The sequence below is a fragment of the Rosa rugosa genome, chromosome 7 (genome assembly GCF_958449725.1).
Source record: "Rosa rugosa chromosome 7, drRosRugo1.1, whole genome shotgun sequence".
NCBI classification, from domain to species: Eukaryota; Viridiplantae; Streptophyta; class Magnoliopsida; order Rosales; family Rosaceae; genus Rosa; species Rosa rugosa.
This window is the reverse complement of record NC_084826.1, coordinates 8,621,636-8,636,888: the sequence shown is the minus strand read 5'-3', so window position 1 is coordinate 8,636,888 and position 15,253 is coordinate 8,621,636. Positions and strand designations below refer to the sequence as shown.

General features: G+C 41.3%; 4 protein-coding genes across 5 annotated transcripts; 3 read left to right on the top strand and 1 right to left on the bottom strand.

Annotated features, from left to right (window-relative positions):
• The first annotated feature begins 320 nt into the window (after nt 1-320).
• Nucleotides 321-5,542, top strand: LOC133719839 (ethylene-overproduction protein 1). Its single transcript, XM_062146022.1, has 4 exons — nt 321-2,733; nt 3,095-3,386; nt 3,469-3,778; nt 4,728-5,542. The coding sequence occupies exons 1-4, from the start codon at nt 743-745 to the stop codon at nt 4,958-4,960; spliced, it is 2,826 nt and encodes a 941-aa protein (XP_062002006.1). The 5' UTR covers nt 321-742; the 3' UTR covers nt 4,961-5,542.
• Nucleotides 5,543-5,672: 130 nt separating this feature from the next.
• Nucleotides 5,673-6,916, top strand: LOC133719840 (uncharacterized). 2 transcript variants are annotated; one of them, XM_062146025.1, is made up of 2 exons: nt 5,673-5,826; nt 5,934-6,916. In XM_062146025.1, exon 2 carries the CDS (start codon nt 5,975-5,977, stop codon nt 6,770-6,772), a length of 798 nt encoding a protein of 265 aa, XP_062002009.1. In that variant the 5' UTR covers nt 5,673-5,826; nt 5,934-5,974; the 3' UTR covers nt 6,773-6,916. The 2 variants fall into 2 exon arrangements, with proteins under 2 accessions (XP_062002009.1, XP_062002008.1); XM_062146024.1 differs by having other exon boundaries at nt 5,673-6,916.
• A 1,172-nt stretch (nt 6,917-8,088) lies between these two features.
• Nucleotides 8,089-12,172, top strand: LOC133720647 (importin subunit beta-1). Its single transcript, XM_062147058.1, has 3 exons — nt 8,089-8,330; nt 9,188-11,624; nt 11,724-12,172. Exons 2-3 carry the CDS (start codon nt 9,199-9,201, stop codon nt 11,920-11,922), a joined length of 2,625 nt encoding a protein of 874 aa, XP_062003042.1. The 5' UTR covers nt 8,089-8,330; nt 9,188-9,198; the 3' UTR covers nt 11,923-12,172.
• Nucleotides 12,173-12,574: 402 nt separating this feature from the next.
• LOC133721870 (lectin-domain containing receptor kinase VI.3-like) lies at nt 12,575-14,862 on the bottom strand. The gene has a single exon (XM_062148613.1). It carries the CDS (start codon nt 14,667-14,669, stop codon nt 12,651-12,653), a length of 2,019 nt encoding a protein of 672 aa, XP_062004597.1. The 5' UTR covers nt 14,670-14,862; the 3' UTR covers nt 12,575-12,650.
• Between the last annotated feature and the right edge of the window lie 391 nt (nt 14,863-15,253).

The window sequence follows — 15,253 nt, the reverse complement described above, 5'->3', positions numbered from 1 at the left end:
CCATGAACCAACCAATCTGTTATCTGTACCTTCCTCTCCCCACGCGCCATCTCAAAGCGTAGCTCATCTCCGTCCTTGAAAACTTCCGGCCAATGCGGGTCTGCAGCAGATTGATAGAGAAAGATTTAAGACAGGGGGATGGAATCATGGAATGGAATAAACATTTCACCCAATAATAGAGGAAATACCCAAAAAGATAAATTGGTAATGCTAAAGGCATCAATGGCCGACTTTAGCGCCCTCTTGTCCTAATGTCCTAATGTGTGTGTAGCACACATTACTCTCTCTCAATTATTTTAGATGCACAAGAAGACGGAGAAGGATCAGAGAAATACAGAGACTTTGGGGAGAATAGAAAGAGAGAAACAGAGAGAAGAGAGTGGCCGTTGCAACGGCCACCTCCACCTCAACAACAACAACACCAACACATTTTCAGCTTCTCTCCCAAAAAACAACACCACCCCCATTTTCTCTCCATTTTCTTGGGAAACAAACAAAAGAAAAAGAATTTATCGTCACCCAGACAAAAAAAAAAATTACCCAGAAAAAAAAAAAAACAAAGCTTGCCGTTTCCCCCCAGCCGAGATTGGCCTGCAGCACCATCGTTTTGTGTTTTTTCCGGTTGCTCAGACGGTGGTGCTTGCTGGGCATGAGGTAGATTGTTTCTATTATTCGGCTTTTGATTTCATTGCTTTGATTCGAGAATTATATGGGTGATTTGAGAAGGCTGTGAAAGTTGAAGATGCAGCACAATATATTTACTACAATGCGTAGCTTGAAGATCATGGATGGGTGTAAGGGCACCCAGGTGTTTGCCATTAATCCATCTGGAACAACCCCCACAAATGGTGGAGTAGGAGACAAGGTTGGTCACAGCCGGGTCAACTCGGTTCGATCCAGATCGAACTGGAGTTTCCAAGCCCCGAACCCGACCGGAAACAATGCCTTGGTCGAGAGTCTTCTTCCCTATGAACTCCCATCGTCGGATCTCCTCGAACCCCAAATCGAGCCTTGCCTCAAGACCGTTGATTTTGTCGAAACGCTGGCTGATGTGTACCGCAGGATTGAGAATTGCCCGCAATTCGAGAAATCTAAGATGTACGTGGAGCAATGTGCGATCTTTCGGGGTATGTCGGATCCGAAACTGTTCCGGCGGAGTCTCCGGTCGGCGAGGCAGCACGCGGTGGATGTCCACACGAAAGTGGTGCTTGCGGCGTGGTTGAGGTACGAGAGGAGGGAGGATGAGCTGGTTGGGTCATCTTCGATGACTTGTTGCGGTAGAAATGTTGAATGTCCCAAGGCTAGTTTGGTAGCTGGGTATGATCCGGAGTCTGTCTATGATTCATGTTGCTGCTCTCGGAGCGGTGGCGATGTAGATGGTGAGACTGCGGATGCGGATGAAGAATGCTCAACTTCGAAGGAGGAAGAAGCTGACATGTCATTTTACATTGGAGAGGATGAGATAATGTGTGTTAGGTATAAGATTGCATCGCTCTCGACACCCTTTAGGACAATGTTGTATGGGGGCTTTACGGAGACGAGGAGGCAGAAGATAAATTTCTCACAGAATGGAGTTTCTCCGGAGGCAATGAGAGCAGTGGAGGTATTTAGCCGGACTGGAAAGTTGGATTCTTTCGAAGTGCGAATTGTTTTGGACTTGCTTTCGTTTTCAAACAGGTTCTGTTGTGATGAGTTGAAGTCAGCTTGTGATGCTCATTTGGCTTCCCTGGTCTGTGAATTGGAGGATGCAATGGTGTTGGTTGACTATGGATTGGAGGAGACTGCTTATCTTCTAGTGGCGGCTTGTTTGCAGGTGTTTTTGAGAGAGCTTCCGAATTCGGTGCACAATCCTAACATGATGAGATTGTTTTGTAGTTCAGAAGCTAGGCAAAGATTGGCCATGGCCGGGCATTCTTCTTTTGTTTTGTATTATTTCTTGAGCCAGATTGCCATGGAGGAAGACATGAAGTCCAACACGACAGTGATGCTTCTAGAGAGGCTGGGAGAGTGTGCTACCGAAGGTTGGGAGAAGCAACTCGCATTTCACCAGTTGGGGGTTGTGATGCTTGAGAGGCAGGAATATAAAGATGCTCAGTGCTGGTTTGAAGCAGCCATTGAGGCAGGTCATGTGTATTCCATGGTGGGGGTTGCAAGGGCCAAATTCAAGCGTGGCCATAAATATGTAGCGTACAAGCAGATGAACTCGCTAATTTCGGAGAATACACCAGTTGGGTGGATGTATCAGGAGCGTTCTCTGTATTCTAATGGAAAGGAAAAGATGATGGATTTGAATACTGCTACTCAATTGGATCCAACTCTATCTTATCCATACAAGTATAGGGCTGTTTCTCTATTGGAAGAGAATCAGATCGGATCAGCCATCACAGAGATCAATAAGATTATTAGTTTCAAGGTCTCCCCTGATTGTCTTGAACTGCGGGCTTGGTTTTCAATTGCCATAGAGGATTTTGAAGGAGCTCTGAGAGATGTCAGGGCACTTTTGACTTTGGACCCGAATTACATGATGTTTCATGGGAAATTGCATGGTGACCATCTTGTAGAGCTGCTCCAACCTCTTGTCCAGCAATGGAGTCAGGCTGATTGTTGGATGCAACTATATGATCGATGGTCCTCTGTGGATGATATTGGCTCTCTAGCTGTTGTACATCATATGTTGGCAAATGACCCTGGGAAGAGCCTTCTACGCTTTAGGCAGTCTCTCCTTCTATTACGGTAAATACAGCTGTTAAAAAACGGGTTTAGGGTTTAGGGTTTAGGACTAATTTAGTTGATGTGTTGCTTGTTTATTTTGTGAAGAGCTTTTGGTAATACCAACATTATCATTTCCCTATAAAGGACTAATTTAGTGCATAACAACTTAAGTTTTTAACATGCGTGGAAATTATGTCACTTTCAGTTGATGTGAAATGTATGTACCTAACTATTTTCTTATATTGCATGTTGGGCAAGATCTAAGAGTATCATACGGAAGGATACTAACCCACTTAGTCCAATAATTGTTTATTTTTTGGTTGTCCTTAATTGTTATATCAGTCTGTTCTAGCAGCATTTCTGATCTCACTGATATTGTTAGGTTGAATTGTCAAAAGTCCGCAATGCATAGTCTGCGATTGGCTCGAAATCATTCTACTTCTGAACATGAACGGCTTGTGTATGAAGGATGGATATTGTATGACACTGGCCATCGTGAAGAAGCATTGGCAAAGGCTGAGGAGTCCATTTCAATTCAAAGATCATTTGAAGCATTTTTCCTAAAGGCTTATGCTTTAGCAGACTCAAATCTTGATTCTGAGTCTTCAACATATGTGATACAGCTTCTGGAGGAAGCACTCAGATGCCCTTCGGACGGCCTTAGAAAAGGACAAGTAAGTATCACCTTTGGAATAATGTTTGATCTTGGCATCTTTTCTTCAATTTGTTCAGATCGGTAATTCTGTTTTCCTGCAGGCGCTAAATAATTTAGGAAGTGTCTACGTAGATTCTGAGAAGCTGGATCTTGCTGCTGACTGCTACACAAATGCACTCAACATTAAGCATACACGAGCACATCAGGGTCTAGCACGAGTATATCATCTTAAAAATCAACGCAAAGCTGCATATGATGAGATGACAAAGCTGATAGAGAAGGCTCGCAACAATGCATCAGCTTATGAGAAACGTTCAGAATACTGTGATCGTGACATGGCAAAGAATGATCTAAGTATGGCAACACAATTAGATCCATTGAGGACATATCCGTACAGATATAGGGCGGCAGGTATGTTGCAACTATCATCCGTCTTTGCTTAGTCCATGCCTTTTTTATTTGGGAGTTATTTGATGTTTATGTATAAGTCTTGATGCATGAATGTTGTTTTTCTGCTATTAAAATATACTGAGACTCCTGCGATTATTAATTCCACATCCTTTAGGCCTTAACTTAGAGTAGAGCTGTTATGTGTCAAGTCAGTAACCTAGAGCCTAGAATACACATCTAGGTTTTCAAGCAGATGTGTGAGTGGTCCATTCTGTTAGATTGAGTTTCAGCTGCTATGATTTGACAGTTTAAAGGGCTTTAGTTCAGGTCATTTGAACCAAGTTTCTTTTTTTCTCTCTTTTTTAATCACCTTTATCTATTCTTCATCTCAAAGTATATCAATTTCTGTTAATTGAGTCTAGTGGTGCTTGTCGACCTGGGCTTTCACTTATGACCGCTGCCTAAAATTGTATTAGCTTGCTTCAACTTCTTGGTAGTATATCTCTATAGCACCTGAACAATGACAGTTAACATACTGATGGATTGGGCAACATGAAATTTGTCATCATCTGACCAAAACGTAAGATACCTTAACAAAGAAAAAAGAAAACAAAAAACCTATTTAACATCTTCATGTTGATGGTGGAACCTAGGTTGTGGTGTGTAATATGCTTCATAACTTGTACAGTAACTTTTTTTTTTTAGAATGAAAAAACTTTTATTCCAAGATACTAAGATTACATAAGACGGGAATGACCGGTGGTTGACATAAGTTCCCCACTCTCCTCCCTAAGAACAACCTCAGTTATAAGTCCCTCAACAACCATGACATCCATGAGCCAAATGGGCCTAACCCCTAACCAAACTATAACTTGTACAGTAACCCTTGAATTTGTCTAAGAGTGAAATAAAGATAATGCTGTCTTTGCGGCTGTGTGTGAACTACTGACATAAAAATTATGGCCACCAGTTTTGATGGATGACCACAAAGAAGCAGAAGCTATTGAAGAGCTAAGTAAGGCCATAGCTTTCAAGCCGGATCTCCAGCTTCTACATCTTCGAGCAGCGTTCCACGAATCTATGAGTGATTTTGTGTCCACCGTCCGAGACTGTGAAGCAGCCCTCTGCCTTGACCCCAACCATGCCGACACTCATGAACTCTATGGTAAAGCACGGGAGCGCTTAAATGAACAACAAAGGTGATGTTACTGGGTCATTGTTCTTTACCTTCTGGAGGCAATCACGCTGTTGCTACCGGATCCTTTCAATGTGGGCAAGGCCAGCAATTGTCAGCATAGTTAATCTCTTGGATTTTGTCTCTAGAAAGATCAATTGTAGATCTCCATGGCCCTCAAAAGGGATTTGAAAAACCTGGGAGCAAAGAGAGAATTTGGGGTCACAAAGAAGGGGAAATAGAGGAGCAAGATAGCATGTAAATATGTCATCTGTTTATTTGATTGCATCAATTTATATATTTAAGTAGAGCACAGACTCGTTGCTGCTACTGTCTCATATACTACTCCAGAAAAGGCGGGAGTAACCACGATGAAAAGAATCTTGTACATGATATGTTGTTGGCTTGTGATGTGAGTCTGTCCAATTTTACATGTCTCTATCATGTGTGGTTTTTGGCCAAGCAGTTTGCTATATGTTGTAATCTTGTCATGCTGTTCTCTCATTTGTTGTGTAAGCTTCACGGTTTTCTGTATGACCAAAAGCAAAGTTAAGTATTTTCATAGAAGCGTAAGGGTGCCAAAGTTCACAGAGGCCTCTTTTCTATCTTTATTTCTCCCCTCCATCTTTTACTAGCTTTGATATTTTGTGGCAGAGAATACATACAGATTCGAAAACAAGAAATCGTGATGTTATGGTAGTGAAACATCCCTATAATGACCTATTTTAAAAGCTATGCGCAGTGTTACTGTAGGTCAAGGGATGATCTCTATTTGAAGAATGTAGGTTGAGACCTGTGTTGAGCTACTGGTTCCTGTCAATTTCATACAAAAGGGTATTTCTTTTTCACCTGTGATCGTGTTAAAGTAAGTATCAGTTTCCACGGACTGCATGAGGTACCCATAAATTCCAACCGTCATGCCATTATTTCACTCAACTGCCTTCTACTATTTCCTCCTGATCACTCAACTGAAGCTTCGGTTCTTTCAATATATGCTCTCAGAAGTAAGATTTGAAGATGCTTTAGAAGCAAAATGTCCTAGAATGCTGAACTTCAATGCACCACTCCTCTCAACAAGGCGTCCCAGAAACTCAAGGAGCACAAGATTACATGGCAGGTCACTGAGTGCGAGTGAAGAAAGAGTTCCCTTTTCGTGGGAACAAGCTCCTGGCAAGTCCAAGTATCCAAACACAAGCGACGATAACCATGATGGTGACACGCCCCGGCCAAAGCTGCCCCCGGGGTGGTGGCACTGGCACAAGCCTCTTGAATCAACTAACGTTGTTGTTCTGGACAAAGAGAATGAGCAGGCACTTCATGACCATGATGATGGATGTGATGCTGATGTTGATGATGATGTTCGCGCTGTTGACTACAATTACGTTGATGATCCTGATTTCGACGATGAAGCCTTCTCCGATGCCATAGATGTGTTCTCATTGTCAGAGGCTATAGACATTGTGGAAAAGAAAGCACAAAGAGAACATGATCACTTAGATGCTCTGAAGTTGAAGCTCGCGGAGTCCAGTGAGATGAATCAACTGTCTCCAAACTACATAATCGAGCGCTTTCTTCCAGACGCCGCTGCATTGGCTGCATCATCTGCTATAAATCTAAGTGTATCACAGATCAGTTCAAATCAGAAACTTTGTTATCCGTGGAATTACCCTGAACCGGAGGCTTGCGTGTCAAGAACAGTTGGGCAATCTCACTCTTCACCTAAGGGTTGTGGTTTCTTCCCTTGGCGGATGAAGCAGCACAAGCTCTGTGGTATGAAGAGCCCTGTAGTGTGTTCACAACAACCTCAGTCTAGTGTAAAACACAAAAACCATAGGTCATAACTCATAAGCATAAGCTACAAGGTTTAATATTCCTTGATGTATAGATTTGTAAGTCTCTCTTTGACTGTTGTGGTTTTTCTATCTGTCAAAAGTTTGATGTACATTCATTCTGCCTATTGGATTATAGCCTATAAAAGTGTCATTCATTTAAATCTCCATAATAGTGTTATGATGCATATAAAAGATGGGCTGTGCTTATTCTGCTGATAATAAGGCAATGTTAGTTTCAATTTTCAGGTATAATCTACAAACAGAACGTGGTTTAACATCAAATTGCTTAGAATTGAAGGCTACCATGCATACACTAGCATTTTGCACTCAATTTCACGTTTCTCATATCATTAACATATAATCCAATCATTTTGAAATTCTCTTTGAGTGTATATAGGTAAAAGGGAACGGGTGCATACTTACGCATTCTCTTATGCATTAGATTACCAATGATGGGGATAATTCGATAAGAATAATTCTTAAGTTCACTGTTTAGGTGAATGAGTGCGAACCTAAGAATATCCCTAACAGTGGGGTTAGAATCAAAATTCTTTTCTATAATGGCCCAAAATTCATAATTTTCCTTTTACGCTGGCCTATATATAGATTCATTTCAAAATAATTCTAAATATATGAATTTAAAAAAAAAAAAAAATTATTTTAAGAGCTACACCCGAGATTAGGATACACAAGGAGCGGAGCTAGGTTATGCATAGTGGCATGTACATCCTTTTGGCATTGCCAACAGTGCATGAGATGGCTGTCATTTCCATTCTAGCCGTTGAATGAAACACTCAATTTTGAAAACATTTCTAAGGCGAGCCTTTTGAATACATTGAATTTATCACTCATTTCGCTCACATCTTATGTACTGATGACAGACGTAAATACACTTTTATATTTAAAAACGCTCAAATCTTATCTAAATTTTTAAACTTTTCATAGATATATAAATACATTGAATCACCCGTTTTCTTTGCTGCAAAAATACTGTGACAATTATTTCGATTAATTTCCTTCTTTCAAAAAAAAAACCTTAAATACACTCATATTTTTGGTAGTTTCCTGAATTTCAAAAAATTGAAAAATTAAATCCATACCCTTGATCTGTGAACGTGCGATGTCTGATGGGTCACACTCATGTGAGTCTCATGACCAAAAATAGAAAACTATATTTGAAATTCGATATTATCTACACAACGGTCCACACGAGCCAACGACTCACACGTGAGAGAATTCAAAAACCACTAGGGTTTCCAAGGCGGTGAACCCGGGCAGCCTCGGGCAGCCACCCCCCTGCCCGCTTGTTCTTATATTTTCACAAATTGACGACCCATTTCGTCTCCCTCCCGCTCCTTCATACCATTCGAAATACAGAGCTCTCCAAATCGGCGATTAAGATCTAAACGGAGCTCCGTCGCCGTCTCTCTGCTTCTCTCAGTTTCCCTCTCCTTCTCTGTGCGTTGATTCGACGCAGCCTAGAAGGAGAAGCAGTCGTAGTTCCTCTTCGTACTTGAGTAGGGTTTTAGAGCTATACTCGCCGCTACTTCATCGGCTCCGATTAGAGGTATTCGACTCTGCACAATCTCAAGTATACGGTTTCGATTTTACTTTTCTGTGTGTAGATCTACTGTTCTTATCTGTTTTGGAATTGGTTAAGATTTTGATATTTTTCTCGTATGTGCTGCGTTTTTAGTGCGGTTAGGGTTTCGATTTTGGTAAATGCGGTTTGCTGTGGTTTCGGTATGAGGATTTTGAGTTTGTGCTGTTTGCTGTTTTCAATTGTGGATGGGTCTTATGGATTTTGATATTTGGGGCTTTTAGGGTTTAACGATTTGAATGGTATTAAAAGGATGTGGATGGTGTCTTTGTACTGATTTTGGAGGTAGGATTTTGTAAATCGAGCAATTTTGCATGAGAAGAAGAGAGTATTGAGATCTTATACTGGAGTAGATTGAATATCATGAACAATGAAGCTTTTGGACTCTTGGAAATTTGTGATGTCGTAGCATTGTACATTGATACTTTTCTGTTAGTTGGGATTGTTAACTGTTTGCATTTTATTTGGTGAGATTTAATCGCATATGGCACATAAGAGGAAAATACATGATGCACAATTTACAAATTGAAGTGTACATTTATTTGATGTCTTGATAACTTTTGTTTGAAGGTTTGTTTTGATAATTTGCATTACTTTTTTTAAAACACAGAGAGAAGTTTTTTGTGACTGTTATGCTATATACAGTATCTATATTATGATAGAGCCTCGGCATCTTTCTTGTCCTGAACCATTATTTTCTTTTTATTAGTAACCTGGGAGCTTTTTGGGGACAGATATGGTCTTGGTTTTGTGGTCCTTATGCAATAATTCATGTCTGGTTATCTAGTCTGATATATCCTTTTTCGTGATTTCCTTTGTGGCAGTGTGGAAAGAAATGGCCATGGAGATCACTCAGTATCTATTGGCAGCTCAATCAGCAGATGCAAGAGTTCGTACTGAAGCGGAGTCTAATCTGAGGCAATTTCAAGAGCAAAACCTTCCTGCTTTCCTTCTGTCATTGTCAGTTGAGCTAGCCAACAGTGAAAAGCCAATTGAATCCCGTAGGTTGGCTGGTATTGTTCTGAAGAACTCCTTGGATGCTAAAGATGCTGTTACAAAGGAACGTCTTGCTCAGCAATGGATGTCTGTTGATATTGCTTTTAAATCCCAAATCAAGGAAATGCTCTTACTGACACTTGCGTCATCTGTGCGAGAGGCAAGGCACACCTCTGCTCAAGTTCTTGCCAAAGTTGCTTCTATTGATATTCCTCGGAAACAGTGGCCTGAGCTAATTGCATATTTGCTTAATAACATGACTAAGGGAGACAGCTCTGCTGATTTGAAACAGTCAACCTTGGAAACTCTTGGTTATGTATGCGAGGAGATATCCCATCATGATCTCGGGCAAGACGAGGTGAATTCTATTCTTACAGCTGTTGTACAAGGAATGAACCTTGCTGAGAACAGTCCTGAAGTCCGTCTTGCTGCCACAAAGGCTTTATATAATGCCTTGGAGTTTGCTGAGACAAACTTTCAAAACGAGATGGAACGAACATACATCATGAAGATGGTCTGTGAAACAGCCTTGTCGAAAGAAGTAGAGATTAGGCAGGCGGCTTTTGAGTGCCTTGCTTCAATTGCTTCTACGTACTATGACGTGCTTGAGGCATACATGCAGGCTCTCTTTGAGCTTACTTCAAATGCTGTAAAGGGGGATGTAGAGGCTGTTGCCCTCCAAGCAATCGAGTTTTGGAGCTCCATTTGTGATGAAGAAATAGAATTGCAAGAGTATGAGAGTGCTGATACTGGGGACTCTGGGCATCCACATTCACGTTTTATAGAAAAATCTCTATCATATCTAGTTCCAATGCTGCTGGAAACTTTGCTGAAGCAGGAAGAAGATGTAGACCAGGATGACAGCATTTGGAATATCTCAATGGCTGGTGGAACATGCCTAGGACTTGTTGCACGAACTGTTGGTGATGCAATTCTTCCCCTTGTGATGCCATTTGTGGAGGCTAACATAGCGCAACCAGATTGGCGTTGTCAGGAAGCAGCTACTTTGGCATTTGGCTCAATCCTTGAAGGCCCAACCGTTGAGAAGCTATCAGTACTGGTCCATTCAGGTTTAGATTTCCTATTGAGGTTATTGAAAGATGGAAACAACCATGTCAAAGACACTACTGCCTGGACTATCGGCCGTATATTTGAGTACCTGCACAGTCCTGCTGGTGGCTTTTCTGTTATTTCTTCAGATAACCTTCCAAAAGTAGTGGAAGTATTGTTGGAAAGCATTAAGGATGCTCCAAATGTTGCTGCTAAGGTTTGTTGGGCTATTTATAAGCTTGCCGAGGGGTACGAGGATGCTGGAAGGCACTCATCACTTTTTACGCCTTATATCCATAGGATCATTGAAAGTCTTCTTTTTGCTGCTAGTCGTACAGATGTAGATGATTCTAGATTGAGGTCTGCTGCCTATGAATCATTGAACGAGGTAGTGAGGTGTTCTAATATTAAAGAAACATCACAGATTGTACGAGAACTACTCCCTGTGATTTTGCAGAAGTTGAGTCAGACTCTAGAGCTTCAGATTGTATCATCAGATGACAAGGAAAAGCAAGCAGACTTGCAGGCTTCTCTTTGTGGTGTTCTCCAGGTTATAATCCAGAAAGTTAGCAGTGCTGATGATTTGGAAACCAGGTCCATTATATTGACACAGGCAGACCAGATAATGTTTTTGTTTCTTAATGTCTTTGCTTGCCGAAGTTCTACGGTGCACGAGGAAGCAATGCTTGCTATTGGTGCCCTTGCTCATGCTACTGGATCTGAGTTTGGCAAGTACCTTCCTGACTTCTACAAGTATTTAGAGATGGGGTTGCAAAATTTCGAGGAATATCAAGTCTGTTCTATTACAGTTGGTGTAGTTGGTGATGTTGTTCGTGCCTTGAATGACAAGGTATTACCATATTGTGATGGGATTATGCAACTTCTGTTGGCAAATCTTTCTAGTGAAGCACTTGACCGGTCTGTCAAGCCTCCCATATTCTCTGTCTTTAGCGACATAGCTCTCTCAATAGAGGAGAATTTTGAGAAGTATGTTCCCTATGCAGTGCCAATGATGCAGAGAGCTGCAGAGCTTTGTGCTCAGATGGACCCCAATGATGATGAGCTAATGGAATACGGCAACCAGCTTAAGTGTAGCATATTTGAAGCTTATTCGGGTATACTTCAGGGATTTAAGAATTCAAAGTCTGAGGTCATGTTGCCCTATGCACCACATCTCTGGCAGTTCATCGAATTGGTTTTGAGGGAGCAACACAGGTATGACTCTCTCTCTCTCTCTCTCTCTCACACACACACACACACACACACACACATATTATGAATATTATTCTGATGTTTTCGTTCCTTGTCTTGCAGGGATGTCCAGCTGACAAAAGCCTTGGCTGCTGTGATGGGGGACCTTGCAGATGTTCTTGGCACAAACACAAAGGCACTGTTTGGGGACCTGAAAGCCTGTGCAAACTTTTTGGGTGAGTGTCTTGGATCTGATGATGATGACCTGAAGAAAACCGCTACTTGGACTCAGGATAGGATTAGGAGCATCCTTGTTTCCTGAGTCAAGGCTGGTTCTTTTGTAAGTACTGGTGGCCTCGTTGAATTGTAAGGATGTTGAGGAAGTTAGGAGTTGCTTAGATCATGTATGAATCTCTCTTTTCCATTCTGGGCGTAAGTCTGTGACGTTTGGAGTTTCTGTTTTCTATTTTGAGAATCAACTCTATTGAGGCCACTATGAGGTAGCCTGTTATTACTATTGTGGAACTCTTTTTAGTGTAATGCATCATCCACTGATCAGTGGGTTTCAGTCAGCCTATGTTTCTCATTCTATTTTCTTGTGCTTTAATCATATTCTTCTTTGCGATTAAGGTGATTAATTACAGCCTATGAATCTATGATATGAAGTAATTGATTTTGGTGTATAGTTTTGGATCCTGTTAGTTTTATTTTATTTTATTTTTCATGATGAAATTTATGCCGTTTTTCCCGTTTAGAAAATTTTAAATTTACTTAATCTTTAATAGTAGGTTGCACATGTAAATTCGAGGATTAGATAGGCATCAGCCGATACAGAAGTAATGTATAATGTTCTTCACCAAAAAAATGTTTCAATTTTCAATATTGATTTCTGAAGTCTACAAAAACGAAGACATGTAAATTCGAGGATTGGATAGGCATCAGCCGATACAGTAGTACTGTATAATGTTCTTCACTAAAAAATGTTTCAATTTTCAATATTGATTTCTGTAGTCTACAAAAACGAAGAAAAGAAACAAATAATAAGAACTGCTATCTACCAGAGGCCATGGAGCTGGAGGAGATGCCACCATAGGATGATGATCGATACGATATGATAGAATCAGAAGAAATGACCTGCATAAATCTTGAGTTCATTTCACAGATGCTTTCCGATTCAATAAGGTTAACAACATGAGGAAGCGGCTCATCCCCATTGAGATATCGCACTACTTGTCTCATAGTAGGTCTAGCTTCTGGTTTGAAGTGAGAGCAAAGCAAACCCAGCTCCAGAACCAACTCCATCTCTTTTACAACATAGTGACCCAACTTTGGGTCTACAGTGTCGAGTATGCGACCTGCTTGATGGTTTTCTATCACCCAATCCACCAATATGAATTGATCCGAGTGGCCTGAGCCGATTGGTCTTTTCCCACTAGCTACTTCAAGGAGCAAGATGCCGTATCCAAACACGTCTGAGGCTGCTGAGGCCTTCCCTGTTCGAGTTAATTCTGGTGCAATGTAACCAATTGTGCCAACCACACCTGTGGTGCGTGATATTTCTCCATGATCATATAGCCTTGCAAGGCCAAAGTCGCTTAGCCGAGCGTTCAGGTCTTCATCTATCAAGACATTGCTGGACTTGACATCTCTGTGAATCACAACTTGCTCCCATTCTTCATGCAGATACAACAATCCTGAGGCAATGCCTTTAAGGATATTGAATCTTTGTTGCCAGCTCAACATAAAGTTGTCTTTCGGATGGAAAATGAGAGTATCAAGGCTTCCATTTGGAATGTAATCGTAGACTATAAGGAGGTCGTTCTTTTTCTTACACCAACCTTGCAGATTGACCAAGTTCTTATGCCTTAGCCGACCCAAGCTCTCAATTTCTGCGGCAAACTCCCTCATTCCTTGGATTCCATTTCTTGTTATCTTCTTAACTGCAATTTGACATCCAGTAGAAGGCAAAATACCCTTGTAAACTTCACCAAATCCGCCAGCTCCAATCACATTAGAGTCTTTAAAACCCTTGGTTGCTGCATGAAGATCCTTGTACCGGAACCTGTGAGGACAGTCAATCTCCCAATCTTCCATAGTCTCAGAGGGCATCAGTCTTCTATACAATGTAAAGAGGAGCAAAATTGCCAACAACAAGAAGACCAAAACAGACAAGGCCACAATAAGAGCCTTGACTGGGGGACTGTAGGAGGATGATGAACTTTTCTCTTTTGGTGGGATAGGAAGATCAGTATTGAGACTCCTTGCAATTCCATTCACTGCAAAACTCCATGCGATTATGTAATGAGAGCTCGACTGGTTATCTCCTGTGGATGCCGAAAACCCGGCATACATAGTCTCTTGAAGAACAGAAGATAGATCGATACCATAGGACAATAGGGGTTTGGTTGGTTTCCCCTTATTTATGGGAGATACTGTCACATTCAAAAGTTGAGCTTTGCCATCATAGTCTATCCAAGCATGTATAAGATCACCACTCTCCATCTTCACTTCTTCTTTGTGTGATCCTGTGGTGTAGTAAGCAGCTGGTTCAGATGCCACAGAGTAGACGCTGTTGATGTCAATACCAACATGGTTTCCATCTGAATTCCTGCTCTCGTTGTAACCATTGACCGTGTCGAATTCTACAGCAAGGATATGGTTAGAGGATTTGTTATCGTTTGAAGAGTTGAAAATTCCGAAATAATGGTTAGCTTCAGCCCCGGGGAAACTCGGAGAGGGAGATAATGTGAAGGCTAGGCCAAAGCCACCGCTGCCGGAGCTTGGGGAGACTATGGCAAAAACAATCTCTGTACTGAAAGAAGAAGCATTTGGGAATGAAGAGGAATTCTTTTCATACATGGTTATGGGTTTCTTATAGAATGCATGGCCTATAACACCACGTGTTTTGTTAGTGAGTCTGATCATACCAGAGGGTTTGACTATGGAAGCTCCTACAAGTTCCAGATTCCCATCACTTCCATTGAAGCCATTGAACAAGAAGTTTTCTCCTTGAGAAAGAGAACAAATGTGAAAGAAGAGGAGGAAAGCTAAAGAAATTGCCAAAGCCATTGGAGTTGGGGGTTTGAATTCTAAAAGCAAGTACAGGAGCTTAATGTAGCGCAGAAGAAGGTGAAGAAAGGACTTCAAACGGTCAAGGTACGTAGTCTAGAGCTTGGATGTAAGAAAAGTAAGCAACCCTATTACTTGGGAGATCTGAGTTCTTAAGCTCATTGCAGTACTCAACTGTCAAAGTCAATGGAATTGGAAATTATATATACATAACACATTAATTTTCCACGTTGGGGAAGAGCATTGAATCTTTTATGCAATTATAGACTTGAATGCGATTGGAAGAATGTTGCCACTATTGACTTGATCAACCTTTCTCTATGTCATAGAAGAAAGGGACTCAAGTGATTATCACCTTATTTAAAGAGTTATATCACTTACATGTGCATTTTGTCTACCACGAGTGCTTATCTCCAGAACCCGTGGCTATGGCTGGTTTGGGCTACTATTTTGGACAAAATGACCGCTTTGAGTCTTTGACAAGTAGAGGAATAAGGCTATGAGGCGAAGAATTCAAACGAAGATGAAAATGAAGTTTGCCTGTGAGCTAGGAGAAGTTATTGGGTAGGGCCGTTGTGCCATGG

What these genes read in the sequence shown, in the direction of transcription:
- LOC133719839 (XM_062146022.1), top strand. Translation starts at nt 743, where the DNA reads ATGCAGCACAATATATTTACTACAATGCGTAGCTTGAAGATCATGGAT. An exon ending in ACGGCCTTAGAAAAGGACAA is followed by an intron (nt 3,387 to 3,468) that starts GTAAGTATCACC and finishes GTTTTCCTGCAG; the next exon opens with GCGCTAAATAATTTAGGAAG. An exon ending in GTACAGATATAGGGCGGCAG is followed by an intron (nt 3,779 to 4,727) that starts GTATGTTGCAAC and finishes TATGGCCACCAG; the next exon opens with TTTTGATGGATGACCACAAA.
- LOC133719840 (XM_062146024.1), top strand. Translation starts at nt 5,849, where the DNA reads ATGCCATTATTTCACTCAACTGCCTTCTACTATTTCCTCCTGATCACT.
- LOC133720647 (XM_062147058.1), top strand. Translation starts at nt 9,199, where the DNA reads ATGGCCATGGAGATCACTCAGTATCTATTGGCAGCTCAATCAGCAGAT. An exon ending in GTTTTGAGGGAGCAACACAG is followed by an intron (nt 11,625 to 11,723) that starts GTATGACTCTCT and finishes CTTGTCTTGCAG; the next exon opens with GGATGTCCAGCTGACAAAAG.
- LOC133721870 (XM_062148613.1), bottom strand. Translation starts at nt 14,669, where the DNA reads ATGGCTTTGGCAATTTCTTTAGCTTTCCTCCTCTTCTTTCACATTTGT.